The sequence below is a fragment of the Botryllus schlosseri genome, chromosome 1 (assembly GCF_051294905.1).
Source record: "Botryllus schlosseri isolate E-star chromosome 1, Bs_hap1, whole genome shotgun sequence".
In the NCBI taxonomy this organism is placed as follows: Eukaryota; Metazoa; Chordata; class Ascidiacea; order Stolidobranchia; family Styelidae; genus Botryllus; species Botryllus schlosseri.
The window spans coordinates 40,094,248-40,114,173 of NC_137236.1; the positions used below are offsets into that span (position 1 = coordinate 40,094,248).

At 38.7% G+C, this 19,926-nt stretch overlaps 2 protein-coding genes across 4 annotated transcripts in view; one reads left to right on the forward strand and one right to left on the reverse strand.

Annotated features, from left to right (window-relative positions):
* Positions 1 to 19,926, reverse strand: part of LOC145436443 (uncharacterized) — a 512,022-nt gene that overhangs the window by 34,792 nt on the left and 457,304 nt on the right. The window lies entirely within an intron of this gene.
* Positions 10,519 to 14,348, forward strand: LOC145449663 (uncharacterized). Of its 3 annotated transcripts, XM_080328072.1 has the most exons (4): positions 10,519 to 11,441; positions 12,377 to 12,478; positions 12,936 to 13,019; positions 14,067 to 14,348. In XM_080328072.1, exons 1-3 carry the CDS (start codon positions 11,429 to 11,431, stop codon positions 13,013 to 13,015), a joined length of 195 nt encoding a protein of 64 aa, XP_080184198.1. In that variant the 5' UTR covers positions 10,519 to 11,428; the 3' UTR covers positions 13,016 to 13,019; positions 14,067 to 14,348. The 3 variants fall into 3 exon arrangements, 2 of the variants coding, with proteins under 2 accessions (XP_080184198.1, XP_080184190.1); XM_080328064.1 differs by having other exon boundaries at positions 10,519 to 12,478; XR_013918321.1 differs by lacking the exon at positions 12,936 to 13,019 and having other exon boundaries at positions 10,519 to 12,478.

The following is a 19,926-nucleotide window of genomic DNA, read 5'->3' on the forward strand; positions in this document are numbered from 1 at the left end:
AGGTTCGCGTTCACAACAGAACGTTGGTAGGTTCTGCACTGTGAACCTTTGTCACATATTGCAATTTTCACTTCATTATAACATCTTTGGTTCAAATTAATTGACTTTCAAATGCGAGCATGGAGCATGGAGCTGGCAGCATAAACATTCAACACTAAACGAGCATGCCCTTGACAATCTCAAATATTTACTTGTATTGTAACCAGAGTTTGCTCGAAATATCCAGCTTTCCGTTTGTGCATATTTATTGTCTCTGTGCTGTGAGCTTGACCCGCAATCACATGATATCAAGAGCGAAATGCACGGTATCTTGTCAGCAAATGATTCTTATTCAACCAATCAATGAGATTGATATCATCTTCTGATGTACAAATCTAGCAGGCGTACGGGGTCAATCTTGAATACATATGTAAACTGTATTATAAAAACCAAATCCGTGCGACCGGGGTGTTGGCTATACTGCTGTATAACTTGTTAATCGGTAGCAAGTATAGAAACCGATTTTACACTCTGCTCAATATCCATGTGGCAATACTCAGACGCCGAATACACTGTCCGATCAGGTCGAAATTGTTGGCAAAGCGACGCAAGATACTGATTTTATGAGATTATTATGTCATTTGATTGCCCCAGTTGATACATTTGGCGATGTTTTAAACGTCAATATGTACTTAAGTACTGAGCTATTATGTGGCCCCGAGTCGTCGCTCGGTATCGTATAAAGTAGATTAATATGGGCAATCACCTAATTGAAATATCGGGTTGAAATTAGCAATATGACGTCACGTGACGTCATGAGGTTCACGTTCGTGTTCACACAGAACCTTTCAAAAAGGTTCACGTTCACACGAACCTGAACCTTGCAGAGGTTCACACCACCCCTAGTATTTTGTGAACCATTTTTGTGATAAATATTCTCGGAGCGCAAAGTTGAACAGTGTTTAATTGTGTGTGCCTGCTAGTTATTCCAGTGCCCATAATATTAATCCAATTATGCTTTGCGAACGTAAATCGGGAAATGCAGCAATGTAGTAAAAATCAATGTTTTAAATAGCAACCAATTGTCGCGATGCGAGCTATGCTCAATACTAAGTAAAAACCCTTTGTGATGGCGGTAAGGGATAAGTACTGATTGGCCGCGCTCGCTTGTAATCATAATTCTTGTCTGTCTTTCGTGCTCTAGAATTGTCGCGCCGTGTTACTGCTCAGTCCAGCGACGAATGCCGAGCGCGCGGCAATCAATGACATAATTTTGCAGTCGCAATAATTTCGCAATGGTCGAGGCCCGCGTAACACTGATAATACGACTTGTTGAATTGCAACTGAATATTAGCGTCAGAATGGTCATTTCCAAAGGACGGGGTTTTGCATTTCCAAAGGGGTGTCGACACCCGGCTACGCGCCTGTCGCCACCCCATGCAAAAATAAAAGTCGGCGCCTATGGGACCCCGTACGCATGCTAGATCTTTTACATCGGACAACGATATCAACTTCATTGGTTGGTTGAATAAGCATCATTCGCTGACTACGTGTAGTGTATTTCGCTCTTGATGCTGTGTGATTACGGGTCAAGCTCACAGCTGAGTGACACTAAGTATTCACAAACGGAGAGCTGGATATTTCAAGCAAACTTTTGTAGCAAAGAAATTAAAATTCTTGAGATTGTCAAGGTGCATGCTTGTGCACTGTTGATTTTTATGGTGTAAGCGCGATGTATAGACTGACCCGCAGTTGAAATGCAATAAATTGTGACCAAGGATGTCATAATGACGTGAAAATTGTAATATATCAAAAAGGTTAACAGTGCACAACCGGATATATCAAGGTTCGTTTGTGAACGTGAACCTCTAAATTTCAGAGGTTCACATATAGAACGCGAACACGAACCTCACAAATCATAAACTGGAAATATTTTTTGCGTTCCGCGCCACTTACTTCCAGCTAGAATTTATTGTCTCTCTGTTCTTTCGCATATTTGACGTCACGTTAACGTTCATGATCCACACAAAACTGTAGTTGGCCTAATATACGAATACGACATATTCTCTTTATGGTTAGGGTTCTGGTAAAAATCCTTTTGCCTCTGCTTAAATTCACTTTTAATCGAAGCAATAATTAAAATCATGATTTTACTAATAATAAAACAATAACAGAACATGGAATAAATGAGGACCATACCAATTAATATAATGGAGCATATCGAATCAACTGAATAATTCGCAGCTCGGAGTCACCATCCCATAGTTCAAGTAGTTCAATCTCACTGGCAGAAATGGGTCGCCAGAATTGCCGTTAACCTGTTCCCAGATACGTTGAGTAGGGCAGGTGCAGGGTAGCAGGTCTGAAGGTTCTGAGTCACAAGTCAGTCTCACTTTCATAGTTTTGAGTCGAGTCATTTTCAAATTACCACCGAGTCAAGTCCTAGTCGGAGTCAGGATGTAGGACTGGCATTATTTTTTGTGTACATATTTCATTTTTCTAGGTCAATTATACAGTTGTTACTTAAATGATGTGTGATACTCGAATACTCGACTAGACGCCGAATGCGCGATTCAGAATCGAATCCCTCAGGTAATTGATTTCGATCAGCCCTAATGTTGAGTATAGTCTGAATTATCTATAACACTAGCATATGTAGCATGAGTATCATTGATGATATCTGGAGTAGTTTCTGGATGCGAAAAACTATGTCCTGTTTATGTACAAATGCATATGGTTATAAAATAATAAACCACATTCACACAACTCCCCAGAAAATAAAACAGCCGCAAAAATATATAAAGTCAGCGCGGAGGAATTAAATCAAATATCAAGGGTGAATGCCTGACATAAAATCGACCTAAATTAAATCCACCCTATACATTTAATATCGGAGTGGACGGGGCAATATTGAATATTTTCCAAATACAAAACATTTCTTATAGTGCAACACGCTGTAGATTTTTCCATGGTAATGTAGGCCTAAGTAGGCCTACATTGCAGAAGGGGGTTCTTAAATCCCGAAAACTTGAATAAAAATTGACATTACGGATGGCCCCCATTTTCCAGCTGGTGACCTCTCAATTTTTGCACACAAGGGGCTAAAAATGCACATTACCAAACTAAATTTAATATAATATATCTGACCTTTGTACAAATCGTTTTGTGATTTTGAGAAGACGACGCCTGCCACGAATCGTCGCACAACGGACCATCGTTCTTCATGGAGATGTTCTTCATCGAAGCGAGAGAACTCGTTGAGATTCATTTCTGTTATAAAAATCGCTGCCAGGTATTCTTGAAGGCTTTGATGACAGAAAAACAATGTGAAATTTCCTTCCATCAAATGTTGGCTTAGTAGGTTGCTCCCCGGAACTTTAGTCATCAAATCTTGGACTTCATCTGCCGAGATTCCAAGTTTCTTCAAGTCCCTCTTTTTGAACACGACCCGTCCTTCTCTCATGCCTCGAAATGCCAATTTCTTCAGTTTGTTGACGATCGATAAAATTTGTTCCCGATTTCGAATGTTTTCGACGCTTTGTAAAGATGATATGATCCTGCAGTATAGTTCTGTCACCGTTGTTGGAGGAGGTTTATCTGGATCCCTTCCCATCACAACTGCCGTAAGAATCAGAAAAACGGGCACAGAGATTAAATTGATCAATCTTGGTGACATAGTCTCAATTTTCTGCCAGAGGTCCTCACCATTCTCTTGGAGTAAAAATGCAAATAACCTATGCGCGTCATCATACGTAAGGCCATTCAGCGTGATGATGGTTTCGGGTCGCGCCATCGCCGGTAACTCTGAAACCTTGAACTCGCGCGAAGCTATGTAGACATTAACGTGACGCAGGATATTCCGGGATAAAATGTTGTACATGACTGTCCCGCAGCTTGCTTTTTCGTGCTTTTTCATTTTGCGTGGATTTTTCTCAAAATGCCACCTTGCTTGATCAAGTCCGTCGAATATGAGGAGTGCATCGGATTGATGTTGATCCAGCCATTTGAATGCCTGATCCTCTTCAAATTCACTTTCGAAGAGCCCTCCAAATAAAAATTTGGATGGTTTAATCTTGCCCTTCACTTCAACGTCTTTCAATTCAATATAATGGACCATTATTTTACCGAAAGAGGGCAGATCTTCAAAATGCTCAATTTCGCAAGATGCGCCGAGAGCTCTTCGAGCTATTCTGCGTGTAAGTGTGGATTTTCCCGATCCTGCAGATGCCACAATAGCGGTTATACCCACAGTTGCTGATAAGCCTGATTTTTTCTTTTGCCACATGGATGCCACTACGTCCTCGATCCCGACATCTTTCGCTTCAATCGTGTCTTTCCGAAAAAATCCAACTTCCTGTGTCAGCTGGTTATGGCCATGGCGACCTTTGTAATAATCATCAACGTCAACGCGACGCATCTGTGGGTAAACTTCAAAGTCAGGTTGCTGAAGCTTTTCATGTCGAAAGTCATCAAGGATACCAATGGCCGTCACATCCATAGTATTTTCGTTGCAAATTTGTATGAGTTTTGTGTAGCTTATATCTGAAAAGAAGGTAATATTTCAAATCTACTACTACGAACCAGAGCCATCCTTTCTTGTATCGCAATTCGACTGCGCATCAACTTTCAAATGCGACTAGCAATGAGGTCCGGCAGATTTGCAATGATTCGAGTCATAACTTGAGTTAATGTATGTATCGACTCGACTTGTATTCGAGTCATTGCGCAAGAATCGACACATGTTACATGACTTATTCGAGTCAGATATATCAGTCAGTGTTGGGATGACTCGAGTCACCTTTTTCGTGTGACTTGACTTGACTCTAGTCACTTTGCAATAGTGACTTGACTCGAAGTTTCAAAAATCCGGATTGAATCGTGACTCGAAGCAAAATTTACGAGTCAATTTCAGATCATTAAGTAATCGATATCGACTAAGTCGCTGTATCTTGTATAAGTTCAAATTGTGCGAACGATACGTCGGTGTGATCTGTGAGAGCAGCCAATTACTCAATGGTTGTACGTTTTACCGAGCCTCAGTAGTAGGGTTTGGTCAAATTGTTGCCCGCCAATCAGAGAGCGCCACGTCATCCTAATTGCCACGCCCATTTTCATCCCCTAAGGGTACATTCATCTGATACGTCATCTGTGCCACATCATCAAGCGCCACGCCTATAGTGCCACATTATCCATCCATTGCTATATCATCACTGCATTGATTGCCGCATCTTGATACTTTTCTCAGATATTGTATTATGTGTATTTAGGACTAATATCATCCGTCCATATTTTTTAAACTTGATTTTATGTGTATAAGTTACGGTTTCTGCAGTTTCCACATTTTAGGACTTATGATTGCCGCGTCAAAACTTACCTTGGCTAGAATCGACAGATATTGTATTATGTGTATTTAGGACTATGTATTTAAATTCCTACATGAATGCGAAAACTATGATGTCTATGCAAGGCTATATTCTCCGGATAATATTATTATTATGAAAATTCTACACATCATCACTAATTACTTAATATAAAATGCGATTTTGAGCGCTGCGACTTGATAATATCAATCCCTACGCTTCTGATGCATGATTTTTTGTGATAAGGACCTAGGTAACATTCAGAGTCTGCAACGATTGTTTGGATATACATTATAGCAATACCCCACCAAACTATAGGCGGTTATATTACTCTATTGGTCAGAGATAACTCATCCGTCCATATTTTTAAATTTGATTTTATGTCTACAAGTTACGGTCTCTGCAGCCTCCACATTTTACGACTTATTTTCATTAGACGCAGGCAAGCGATTCTCCAGCTCGGAGCTACGAAAACAAATCACTTGCATGTGCGCGTTCCGAATAGTCTTGTAGAATTTTCTAAAGTCGTAACAGCTTAGTAGCATATACGCGAATCCCAAGGCGAAAATTATCAAACGAACTATAGCCGCCGGCGTGCGAAGCTTCAGTAGAATATACGCAAATCCCAAGGCGAAAATAATCGAACGAAGTTTAGCCGCAGGCGCGAGATTCGCCGGGCTCTAATTATACAAACACTCTCTCTGCCTGTACGCGAACCCTAGCGTTATAACGACATGGTCTGATTAGCGCATTCTGAAACCATAAATTTATTCAACTTCATTGAGATAGCCATGATTTAAAGATGGTAATCGAGTGTGACAATAGCACTCGTCAAGGTTATACAAACATAACCTTAAACTAATCTTTACTTCATAACATATAAGGTTATAAAAGTAAGCAGATTTGTATGAAAGCACGCTACATAGAAGTGAAAGTAGTCTGGAAACATAACTACTTACTGAAAAATCGTTACGTAGAAGTGGGGTTAGTCTACAAATATAACCACTAGCTTACTTTGAAATCTCTACTTGTACTTGTATTGGAGCAGAATTGTGACCGATACATTAATGATTTTAATACTCTGTATTTTAAATTACCCACACCTTTGAGTCGAAATGTTCTTAAGTAACTCATGTTTTCAATATCACCTAAACGCAAAGTTCCAAAATTTCCATGTTGATCAAATACCACAAACTTTGCTTGCTTTCAGACTTAGTAACAAAGCGCATAACAGATTTCACCTAAATAAGTCGGTACTCCGAAAATTTTGTAAATTAGAGCTTTTCGGTGATGGACTTAAGTTCCAATGCACAAGTGTTCACGTAGGTTCGAATGGAGCAGAATTGTGACCGATGCATTAATGATTTTAATACGTACGTATTTTAAATTACCCACGCCTATGAGTCGAAATTTTCTTAAGTAACTCATGTTTTCAATATCACCTAAACGCAAAGTTCCAATATTTCCATGTTGATCAAATACCACAAATTTTGCTTGCTTTCAGACTTGGTAACAAAGCGCATAACAGAATTCACCTAAAAAAGTCGGTACTCCGAAAATTTTGTAAATTAGAGCTTTTTGGTGATGGACTTAAGTTCCAATGAACAAGTGTTCACGTAGGTTCGAATCCCACACCCAGAACGTTTTACGAGAATTAACATTTTTAGATTCAAATAGAGCATATTGAGTATTAGAGGCGTTTACACTATGGAGTTCGTAAGCTTTGCTTGAGTTTTTTAAATTAAGGTAGAAGTAGCCATTTCCGAGTAAGTAAAACGTTAGTATTTTAGGTTCATTTCTGCTTAATACAATAATCATCGTGGTGTTGAAGCAGTCCAATATCATTTACACTTGAAAGAATTTGTTGCGTGCAGCTAAAAACCTAATTGAGTACTCTGAAGAAGTACAAGTAGCACAGTTTGTGGTGTTTGTATGACATCAAAATTTACGTACTTTTCGCTTACCTTATGTTAATAGTGTTCCTCGTCTATCTACTTTATAAGATTTAGTGTAGAAATTCAGTAGAAATGTAAACACGCTTGAATATGAGTAAAACTCATTACACTATTACACTACAGCATTACACTATGACTGATTATTTCAATTAGCAAGCATAATAGATCATCACCTAATGAATGCAAGGACGAGTTCGCAAGTGGAAAATAAGTCAGATCGCTCGAAATAATAGTCCCGAGTTGCGTAAAGATAATGTTCTCCCCGTAGCTGAGATCAAGGTTTGCAATTTCGCCTATGGGAATGAGGTATTAGAAAATACCAATTCGAGAGGTTCTCTACTAGATAGTGCCTATAGCTTTCAATACCACAAACTTTGCTTGCTTTCAGAGCCGGCAACTAAATTCAAGACAGACTTTACGCAAAACTTGCTATTCTGAAAATTTTGTCAAGGTAATGGTTTAAAAACTTATACTTGAGCACTACGAAATGTACAAGTACTTTATCTTTACACGACGTTTTTTGTAAAATGAATACTAATTTTATTGAAAAAATAAAAAAGAGCGAAAAATTACATTTTATCCCGAAACGCAACAAGAAAAATCGTATGAATTTGTAAACTACTTATTCATGACATAATAATAATTCTACTTGTACACTTTTTCACATTTTATAACACTTTGAGTAGTACTTAACAGTTTCAGTTTTAAATAAAATACGGAATATAAACTAATCGAAAAATTCGGTAACCAATTTCGCGTAGGCTATGCATACAAATGAGGAAAGTTACATCAACGCGTGTTAAACTAGTTGTATCGAGATATCGAATGATTTTTTCCTTCATCAAAACAACTAGAATGTGTAACTACATTTAAAAAACGTATCTAAATGAGCTCCAGGGCATTGTGATTATGCAGCCTACCAAATTTCATCACACATTTCATGATGGAGCAACTTTAAAACTAACGCAGTTCTATAGCAACTTTTACCTAAATCTGTCTTCGGTAGAGTGTAAATATACATAGTCAGCTTTAATAACAGAATTACCATGCTAATATGTGACTCCCCACCTTGAAACTTGATACGTAGTTGTAGGACATTGTGATGATGCGGCATACCAAATTTCCTCACGCATTTCATAACGGAGCAACTTTAAAACTAACGCGGCTCTACATCGACTTTTTGCCTACAGCTGTTTTGCGGGGAGGGGCGTATAGCACGTACCTATACATAGTCAACTTTAACAACGGAATTACCGTGCTTAACATTGAATCCCAACTCTAAACTTGATACGTAGTTGTGGGACATTATGGCAATGCACCATGCTAAATTTCATCACACATCCAATGATGGAACACCTTTAAAACTAACGCAGTCGAATACCGACTTTTACGCATATCTGTTTTGCGTGAACATAGCATATACCTAAACATAGTCAATTTTAATAGCAGAATTGCCGTGTTAAACATTGAATTCTCACCATGAAAGTTGGTACGCGGTTATAGGAGGCTATAACAATGCGCCATACCAAATCCCATCACACATTTCATGATGGAACAACTTTAAAACTAACGCGGCTCTACATCGACTTTTTGCGTACATCTGTTTTGTGGGAGCGTATAGCACGTACCCATACATAGCCAACTTTAATAACGGAATTACCATGCTTAACATTGAATCCCAACTCGATACTTGATACGTAGTTGTAGGACATTATGGCAATGCACCATGCTGAATTTCATCACACATCTAATGATGGAACACCTTTAACACTAACGCAGTTCTATACCAACTTCGCAGGAATCTGTTTGCGGGAGCGTAGCACGTACCTATGCGTGATCAACTTTAGTGATGGAATTACAGATGTAATTAAGTTTCAACACTTTTACAACGATTCGTCTTGCTTCCTATAACATCCCACTCGACGCCCTCTTTATTAGGCTGTAATCTCAGCCTGAGCTATGTCTTGAAGCCTACGGGACTCTGCAAATTGTTTCGATTTATTCTCTCCGTTTCAATTCAAGATAAGGAAGCCCATTTCACTCAAAATATCGATGCCTACGGTACTCTACAAAATTTTCTGATTAATTCTTCCTATGCTTATTTATCATAAGAAAGATGATTTGACACCTAAAGTACGAAATACTTGTTCGCTTGAGCTAAGCCGCAGCGCTCGGAGTGGAATTTACTAACGCAGTCGAATACCGACTTTTACGCATATCTGTTTTGCGTGAACATAGCATATACCTATACTTAGTCAATTTTAATAGCAGAATCACAATGCTAAACATTGAATTCCCACCTTGACAGTTGATACGCGGTTACAGGACATGACAACAATGCACCATACCAAATTCCGTCGCACATTTCATGATGGAACAACTTTAAAACTAACGCGGCTCTACACCGACTTTTTGCGTACATATGTTTTGTGGGAGCGTATGATAACACGTACCCATACATAGTCAATTTTAATAACGGAAATACCATGCTTAACATTGAATCCCAACTCGAAACTTGATACGTAGTTGTAGGACATTATGGCAATGCACCATATCAAATTTCGTCACACATTTCATGATGTAACACCTTTAAAACTAACGCAGTTCTCTACAGACTTTTGCGTAAATCTGTTTTTCGGTAGCGTAGCACGTACCTATACATAGTAAGCTTCAATAACGGAAGTACCATGCTAATAATCAAATCCCCACCCTGAAACTTTGTACGCATGCAGTTGTAGGACATAATGAAAATACACCATACCAAATTTCGTCAGACATTTCATGATGTAGCACCTTTAAAACCAACGCAGTTCTATACCGACTTTTGACTAAATCTATTTGTCCGTAGCGTAGCACGTACCTATACAGTATACATAGTCAACTTTAATAACGGAATTACCATGTTGATAATTGACTCCCCACCTTGAAACTCGGTACACTGTAAAAAATAAAGGTGGATTTTAGGGTGGAATTAGGGAGGAAATATTGTTTCCACTCATGATCAAGGGAGGGTGACTATAATACACCTCCTGAAAGGTGATATCCTCCTTTCCACCCCTGTTTGACAGTGGATGATGAATCCGCCTATACGCGTGAGGTGCGCATACGGGGTTGTTGTCGCGAAATTTAATGCGTGCGCCCAAGGTGGCTGGTTAAACACACATATGAAGGCCGGAAGGACATTGGTATGTAATATGTGACCCTCATATCGGTGCACAGAGACAGCGAGATAATAGTTATAAGCCAACCGCGCAACCGTGCACATAATCATTGAATGAAAATCTCTATCTTCATTGCGGGGAGCAGATATTTGTTCAATGTTCAGTTTGAAAGTGTTGGAATCAACAATTATTCAATCGCCCGTTGGTCGTCCGCTGTACTAGTAGTTCGTCCGTTACTATATAGGTTACTACGTATGTTAGTTATATGCCGTTACCGTATATAGTTAGAAGTTTGTTGTTGCCATTGTTACGGTGCGAGTTACTAGGTCTGTGATTTTTACTGTGACGTCAGAATGATACAGACGGTGAATGAAATCGTCAGACTGATGCCTGCTTCTGATTGGTTGTTGTATCACTAAAAAGTTCGGGTGGTAAAAAGATGGCGCCGACAACACAGTTGTCTTCGACAAATTTTGTAGTAAGAGAAGCGAGTTTTTGTGAGTCCATGGAGTATACGAGAGGGAGATAGTTGGCTTTGGATTATGGATTGGCGTTGTGATGCTTGTATTAGAAATGCGTTATCGTGTTGGACATACTTGCCCAGCCTGTCAAGTCTTCGGCTGTGAAATTGGATCGTGCAATCACATTGCCACGGCATGCAACAGCTACAGATGCCATTTAGATTCTCATCACATGACGGTGCAGGCCAGATACCAGCTATTCATGAGCATTTGCTAATCAATCTGTCTGTTTAGGTAGCCATGAAATTGTTAGTTAAGCTATCAAATTATTGTCCGCTGATTACTGTCGACGACGCTTCTGAGATAAGAAGAGAGGTTTCGGAAATACACAAAGGTGAACTCCATGATCGTGACTTCAAAATCCAGTGTTATGACAGAAGATTAGGCCAGTATCTAGATCTGGAGTATGCGGATGTCGGAGATGATGACGTCTTCAAAGAGGACATTGCAATATGTCAAGTAATTGTAAGTAAGCACACACTGAATTCACATCATTTACTTGCTGCTAGCTGAACATTTTTTAGTAGTCCAATTCTAGTGCGATAGTCGTTACATTTCTATTGTCGAATTTATCCAGCGTATAATCCACTGGTAGCCGTGGCCCGTCGGTATACAGTTTTGTAGGACCGAATTCTGCAGTACGCTTCTTGTTTTGTAATGCCACCCCTGGTCTGCTCATATACTAGGCTTACCATACGTCCTCTTTTGAGAGGATTTGTCCTCTTTTTTGACTTTTTTGAAAGTGTCCTCGGAGGACGCCCTTTTGTCCTCTTTTTTGAGATTTTGTCCTCTTTTTTGAAAATTTAGGTCAGATTTAGAGCAAATTGCGAGTGATATGCCGCAAATTAGCACAGAAGTGAAGCTCCGGGGGGTATTTCGGAGTGAAAAACGGTGATTTGAGCTCTGAGCGAAAAGGTGATTTTTTTTTTTTTTTAGTCATCCACCTGGAAATGTGGAGAGAAAAACGGTATTTTGAGAATTCTACTCCGGTTTTGCAAGTTTTAAATTTCTGAAAAAGTGTCCTCTTTTTAGATTTCCAAAATATGTTAAGCCTACCATATACCTGCTTTTGATTGCGTTTGCGTAATATTGATAGTATATTGACTCTTGCTGGTGCGAGACAACATTGTTGTGTTTAAGAACTACGATTGGTTGTGTGTCGCACGTCCAACAGCTTTCAAAAATGCTTCATGAAGACTAAGTTTCGGTGTCACTGTACTGAATGTCCTATCAAGTTAATTTGAATTATTCCACGCCCGCAAAAGTAAAGTATATGCATATTGCATATTGTATATCCACACAAGTGCATGCCATCTCACAGTTTGAAAAGCAATGCTGCAAAGCCAATTTTGGTTCCGTCAGTATTCCTTGCTCCCATAAGTACACATCTCTTTACCCAGGTAAATATTGCATTGCCGAGAAAATGAGTGATCCATTGGATGTGCTGTCGGAAATCGCCCTCAATTCGACGCCAGGTACTCATGACAGAAACGACAGTTCTGGTGAGTTATACTAAATTTTGAACTGAGCTGTTGGTTTTAACAGAACTTACGATCTCGTCAATTATGCAATCAAGTAATTAATTGTGATCCATTATTTGCCATATGTGCTCATTAGTCATGTTCAATTGTACAGCAATCAACATCCGGACTTGCCATGAGTTTTTGTGCCGTTTTTGATCTATGCCAGGGGGATCAACCTGTAGCCTTAGAAGCCGATATGAATAAATAGGTGAGCTCGGAGTATAAAATAAATGGACATAATCGACAATTTAATGCGGATATTTGGCTTCAAGTTGGTGCATTACGACTGTGCGCTGGAATGCGGCCGCATGCTGTTTTAATATTAGGAAATCAGGCCGTGAATAGCAAAAAGGTTGGTCAACCCTGATCTACACCAATGCCTCCATAGCAAACAACACACTTATGCTCTGTAAGTTAGTTGTATTTTGTATTACAGAATCTGACGATCTGGACTGGATGGTTACATTGGTTAGTCTACCTGCCATTTTCCTCAAAAATAAACTTCTTCCTGTCTGATCAGGTACGAATATTTATCGATATTATCAAGCAGTTGTTTGATTTGAAGTATACATAATTCGGGACTGTCAGAACGATTCGACAGTCCTAGTCGAACTTTGCATTTTATAGCAACTATGTAATTGTAGTTTAAACACATTTTTTCAACGGTATACATCCCATTGCTATTAAATCGTTTTTAGTCTGGCAGCCTTTCATAACTAATCATTTGGCTGGGAATTCGACAGCAGAGCAGTCATATTTTTTACAGCTGCAACCGATGAAATAAGATCAGATAAGGGCATTTGAATATTTACTCCTTCTCAAACGCCCTGCTGTTGACAAGCCCGTGCACCCTTTTCATCGCAGTCGCAGTGAAGCAGTGGTGTACAAATGGCGTTTCGCAAAGCAATTTCTGGGTGTCCACACACTCAATTGGCAACATGAATGATAACCTAATTTTTAGGCCCAGATTCAGATCATCACGCCGTATATTTAGGCGATTACAAGTATATAAGTGGTGATCTGCAAGCTATGTTAGTGTTATATACTTCAAGTGGACATCTTGAGTAGTACAGCTTTTTCAAAAAGTAGAACTAAACGCATAATTTTAGCTGTATTTCGAAGGTGGCCACTTTTCAACTCGATAGATGCATATTCGCAACTTACTCAATATGAGTAATAACATGACAGTTGCAGTAAAACAGAGTTACAAATTTAAAAACTTTTGAGGGTGTCCAGCCCGCAGGACTGGACGGTCAAAAAGAGGTCGGCATGGTGACGATAAAAAGTTGGTGTCAGCGTGAGCTGCTGACTAACACCTGGTTGTCAAGTCCATCTAATGTTCATATACCCGAGCCAGAGGCGTTAAACGCAGTTAACAAGGCTATACTGAAGTAGAAGTAGGAAGACATAATTTTACTCGGTACGAGTTATGTTGTAAACCAGCTACAAGTAGAAGTAGTTTGACAGTCTTTTGATACTACTCAAGTGAGCATGTATTTTTGAATAGTTATAATACACTGCCAATATGTATGTTTGACCTGTTTCACAATACCAAACCTTTCTTCAGATGCCCAGATCAGCCTACCTTACAATTTGTTCTGCTGTGGAAAAGAAGAAGTGGGCCATCTACTTTGATGGGGAGACAGTCCGAGATATCAACAGCTTCCATGAGGAATTTGCAGTGATGCTTTCAGTCTACTGGATATTCGACATACAGTTTTCGACAAACATCAGAAATTCCCTCACTTTCATGTCAGTTCTAGCACACTGTTGAAAGAGATGAGTTCTGCTGTTCGCACCAAACTTGGTAAAATCTGGGACTAATTTGAAAATAAAGTTTTGGAATAAAGGCGATGTTGTGATTTATGTCAACGTGGATTATGAAGATTTAATTTAGATGTTGTGCGCATCGAAGTCGTTTGACGAAGATATCCGGATAGGACGAGGTGGTATCTGGATAGGCTGATGAGGTGGTTTACCGATAGCATAGGGGAGGAAAATTTTCCACCTAAAATAGGTGGGGGAGCCCACCACCCTTTACGAGTGGAGAAAATACCACCTCCTTTGGGTGATTTTTGAAACACCTCTGTAAGGTGGCCACAGTTTTTACAGTGTACGCAGTTGTAACACAATGCACCATGTCAAATTCGGTTACGCATTTCATGATTGAACAACTTTAAAACTAGCGCAGTTCGACACCGACTTTTGCGGGAGAGTAGCATGTACCTATGCATAATCAACTTTAATAACGAAATTACCATGCTAAACATTGAATGCGCAACTTGAAAATTGGTTCACAGGTGTAGGACATTATGACAATGGAACATATCAAATTTCATCACACATTTCATGATGGAACACCTTTAAAACTAACGCAGTTCTATACCGATTTCACGTGAATCTGTTTGCGGGAGCGTAGCACGTACCTATGCGTAGTCAACTTTAATGACGGAATTACAGATGTAATTAAGTTTCAACACTTTTACAATGATTCGTCTTGCTTCCTATAACATCCCACTCGAAGCCCTCGTTATTAGGTTATGATCTCAGCCTGAGCTATGTCTTGAAGCCTACGGGAATCTGCAAATTGTTTCGATTTATTCTGTCAGTTTCAATTTAAGATAAGGGAACCCATTTCACTCAATGTATCGATGCCTACGGTACTCTACAAAATTTTCTGATTAATTCTCCCTATGTTAATTTATCATAAGAAAGATGATTTGAATCCTAAAGTACGAAATACTTGTTCGCTTGAGCTGAGCCGCAGCGCTTGGAGTGGAATTTTACGAGGTATGTGGACTCATTTCGAAGGGCTCTATGCCATAGGAGCATACTTTACGCTCCAATTTGACTCCCATACATTCCATATAGTTACTAACAAAACCATTGAGTACCAGCCTGGAAATTTCGCGTAGCACTAGATGGCATGTATACAATTTCATGACATCCGACAGTACGACGGAGACTATCAAAATATCGACAGAAGCCCTCTATTCTTTTCTGAAATAATCAAGGTTTTATCAGGACTTCCCTTCATATAAACTCCAGCAGAATCACTAATAACCTCTCAAGTTTACTCAATTTACTCTAATTTGACACTCGAGTACTTAATCCCTATTTTCCGCAAGTATGATACAGGCTATCGCTCGATACTCAACGATTCGTAATTTTGCTGGAATACAAGTACAATTAGGGATTAAAAAGTAACTAATATAGGTGGTTATGTTTGTAGATTATTTACACTTCTATACTTACCGGTTTTTCAGGAGAAACTACCTACTTTTAGGACTTTATATTTTAAAGTAGCTTGAGGTTACGTTTGTATCACTTTGACAAGTGCTATCATCAAAAACTGCTTTTGCTAAACTCTTACACTTTCACTAAACTTCTACACTGAATCTTGTAAAGTAGATAGAAGAGGAAAACTACTATCATAAGGTAAGTGAGAAGCACGCAAATTTTGATCGCATACAAATGCCACAAACCGCGCTAACTTTCAGAGTTGTTAAGTATAGAAGTAGTCGTACTTCTTGAGAATACCCAAGTAGGTTTTTTGCCTACATGCACCAAATACTCTCAAGTCCTTATTGGAGTACATCAACTTCATGATAGCTACAGTATAAAACAGAAATAGACCTAGAGTACTAACGTTTTACTTACTCGGAAATGACTGCTTCTACCTTATTTCAAAGGATTCCTCGTTCGGAGCGAAATTTTATGGGGTTTTGGATAATATCCAAGATGTAGGCTCACTTTGAAGGGTACTTCGTAAAACTTAAATATTGCGCAGTGAGAGTTCGCAAATTCTCGAAGTATTTTTGTTATTTTTATTGCGATAAGTCATTCTGCGGCGCGAAAATGCGTCGTCGGATATAGAGGAAACTAGCAGCACTCATCAAGACCACTGAAAACAGTACATTTCAACATTTAGTAGCAGTAAATTTCTAGTAAAGTACAAGAAGTGATGATTTCCGAGAGAGTTAAAAAGTAAGTATTGAAGGTATAGTTTGCTCTAAAACCGTAAAACTCTGAAATAGAAGTAGATGCAGTGTAGATAGTTAATCACTTCATTCAGTATAGCGCAATCAGGCCAAACCTATACTTGAGTACTCCAAAGTGTACAAGTACTGTGCTATGTACTCCCTCCACGTAAAAAGTGACTAGAGTTTAGAGTACTTTATCGGTACTTGACAGTTTCAGTTTTAGATAAAATTCAGTTAAGACTTTAAATTTTAAAGTAGTTTGAGCTTACGTTTGTATCACCTTGACAAGTAACATTATCAGACATGAAAATGATATTATAACCTAATACAGAAGTGAACACACGTCAATGTGCTTCGGAATTCACGAGAAATTGCTTACTAAGAGAAGTATATTCTTGTATACACAATAGTGGAGAGAATCTTTAAAATGTAGTAAGCAGGCCGATGGGTATTCGTTGAGTTGTATAAGCATAAAAAAACATTCCCGCGCGCTCCTAAACCTAACACTTCCTAACCCACCACCACCTAATACTAAGACGCGCGCGGGAATGTTTTTTTATGCTTATACAACTCAACGAATACCCATCGGCCTGCTTACTACATTTTAAAGATTCTCTCCACTATTGTGTATACAAGAATATACTTCTCTTAGTAAGCAATTTCTCGTGAATTCCGAAGCACATTGACGTGTGTTCACTTCTGTATTAGGTTATAATATCATTTTCATGTCTGATAATGTTACTTGTCAAGGTGATACAAACGTAAGCTCAAACTACTTTAAAATTTAAAGTCTTAACTGAATTTTATCTAAAACTGAAACTGTCAAGTACCGATAAAGTACTCTAAACTCTAGTCACTTTTTACGTGGAGGGAGTACATAGCACAGTACTTGTACACTTTGGAGTACTCAAGTATAGGTTTGGCCTGATTGCGCTATACTGAATGAAGTGATTAACTATCTACACTGCATCTACTTCTATTTCAGAGTTTTACGGTTTTAGAGCAAACTATACCTTCAATACTTACTTTTTAACTCTCTCGGAAATCATCACTTCTTGTACTTTACTAGAAATTTACTGCTACTAAATGTTGAAATGTACTGTTTTCAGTGGTCTTGATGAGTGCTGCTAGTTTCCTCTATATCCGACGACGCATTTTCGCGCCGCAGAATGACTTATCGCAATAAAAATAACAAAAATACTTCGAGAATTTGCGAACTCTCACTGCGCAATATTTAAGTTTTACGAAGTACCCTTCAAAGTGAGCCTACATCTTGGATATTATCCAAAACCCCATAAAATTTCGCTCCGAACGAGGAATCCTTTGAAATAAGGTAGAAGCAGTCATTTCCGAGTAAGTAAAACGTTAGTACTCTAGGTCTATTTCTGTTTTATACTGTAGCTATCATGAAGTTGATGTACTCCAATAAGGACTTGAGAGTATTTGGTGCATGTAGGCAAAAAACCTACTTGGGTATTCTCAAGAAGTACGACTACTTCTATACTTAACAACTCTGAAAGTTAGCGCGGTTTGTGGCATTTGTATGCGATCAAAATTTGCGTGCTTCTCACTTACCTTATGATAGTAGTTTTCCTCTTCTATCTACTTTACAAGATTCAGTGTAGAAGTTTAGTGAAAGTGTAAGAGTTTAGCAAAAGCAGTTTTTGATGATAGCACTTGTCAAAGTGATACAAACGTAACCTCAAGCTACTTTAAAATATAAAGTCCTAAAAGTAGGTAGTTTCTCCTGAAAAACCGGTAAGTATAGAAGTGTAAATAATCTACAAACATAACCACCTATATTAGTTACTTTTTAATCCCTAATTGTACTTGTATTCCAGCAAAATTACGAATCGTTGAGTATCGAGCGATAGCCTGTATCATACTTGCGGAAAATAGGGATTAAGTACTCGAGTGTCAAATTAGAGTAAATTGAGTAAACTTGAGAGGTTATTAGTGATTCTGCTGGAGTTTATATGAAGGGAAGTCCTGATAAAACCTTGATTATTTCAGAAAAGAATAGAGGGCTTCTGTCGATATTTTGATAGTCTCCGTCGTACTGTCGGATGTCATGAAATTGTATACATGCCATCTAGTGCTACGCGAAATTTCCAGGCTGGTACTCAATGGTTCTGTTAGTAACTATATGGAATGTATGGGAGTCAAATTGGAGCGTAAAGTATGCTCCTATGGCATAGAGCCCTTCGAAATGAGTCCACATACCTCGTAAAATTCCACTCCAAGCGCTGCGGCTCAGCTCAAGCGAACAAGTATTTCGTACTTTAGGATTCAAATCATCTTTCTTATGATAAATTAACATAGGGAGAATTAATCAGAAAATTTTGTAGAGTACCGTAGGCATCGATACATTGAGTGAAATGGGTTCCCTTATCTTAAATTGAAACTGACAGAATAAATCGAAACAATTTGCAGATTCCCGTAGGCTTCAAGACATAGCTCAGGCTGAGATCATAACCTAATAACGAGGGCTTCGAGTGGGATGTTATAGGAAGCAAGACGAATCATTGTAAAAGTGTTGAAACTTAATTACATCTGTAATTCCGTCATTAAAGTTGACTACGCATAGGTACGTGCTACGCTCCCGCAAACAGATTCACGTGAAATCGGTATAGAACTGCGTTAGTTTTAAAGGTGTTCCATCATGAAATGTGTGATGAAATTTGATATGTTCCATTGTCATAATGTCCTACACCTGTGAACCAATTTTCAAGTTGCGCATTCAATGTTTAGCATGGTAATTTCGTTATTAAAGTTGATTATGCATAGGTACATGCTACTCTCCCGCAAAAGTCGGTGTCGAACTGCGCTAGTTTTAAAGTTGTTCAATCATGAAATGCGTAACCGAATTTGACATGGTGCATTGTGTTACAACTGCGTACCGAGTTTCAAGGTGGGGAGTCAATTATCAACATGGTAATTCCGTTATTAAAGTTGACTATGTATACTGTATAGGTACGTGCTACGCTACGGACAAATAGATTTAGTCAAAAGTCGGTATAGAACTGCGTTGGTTTTAAAGGTGCTACATCATGAAATGTCTGACGAAATTTGGTATGGTGTATTTTCATTATGTCCTACAACTGCATGCGTACAAAGTTTCAGGGTGGGGATTTGATTATTAGCATGGTACTTCCGTTATTGAAGCTTACTATGTATAGGTACGTGCTACGCTACCGAAAAACAGATTTACGCAAAAGTCTGTAGAGAACTGCGTTAGTTTTAAAGGTGTTACATCATGAAATGTGTGACGAAATTTGATATGGTGCATTGCCATAATGTCCTACAACTACGTATCAAGTTTCGAGTTGGGATTCAATGTTAAGCATGGTATTTCCGTTATTAAAATTGACTATGTATGGGTACGTGTTATCATACGCTCCCACAAAACATATGTACGCAAAAAGTCGGTGTAGAGCCGCGTTA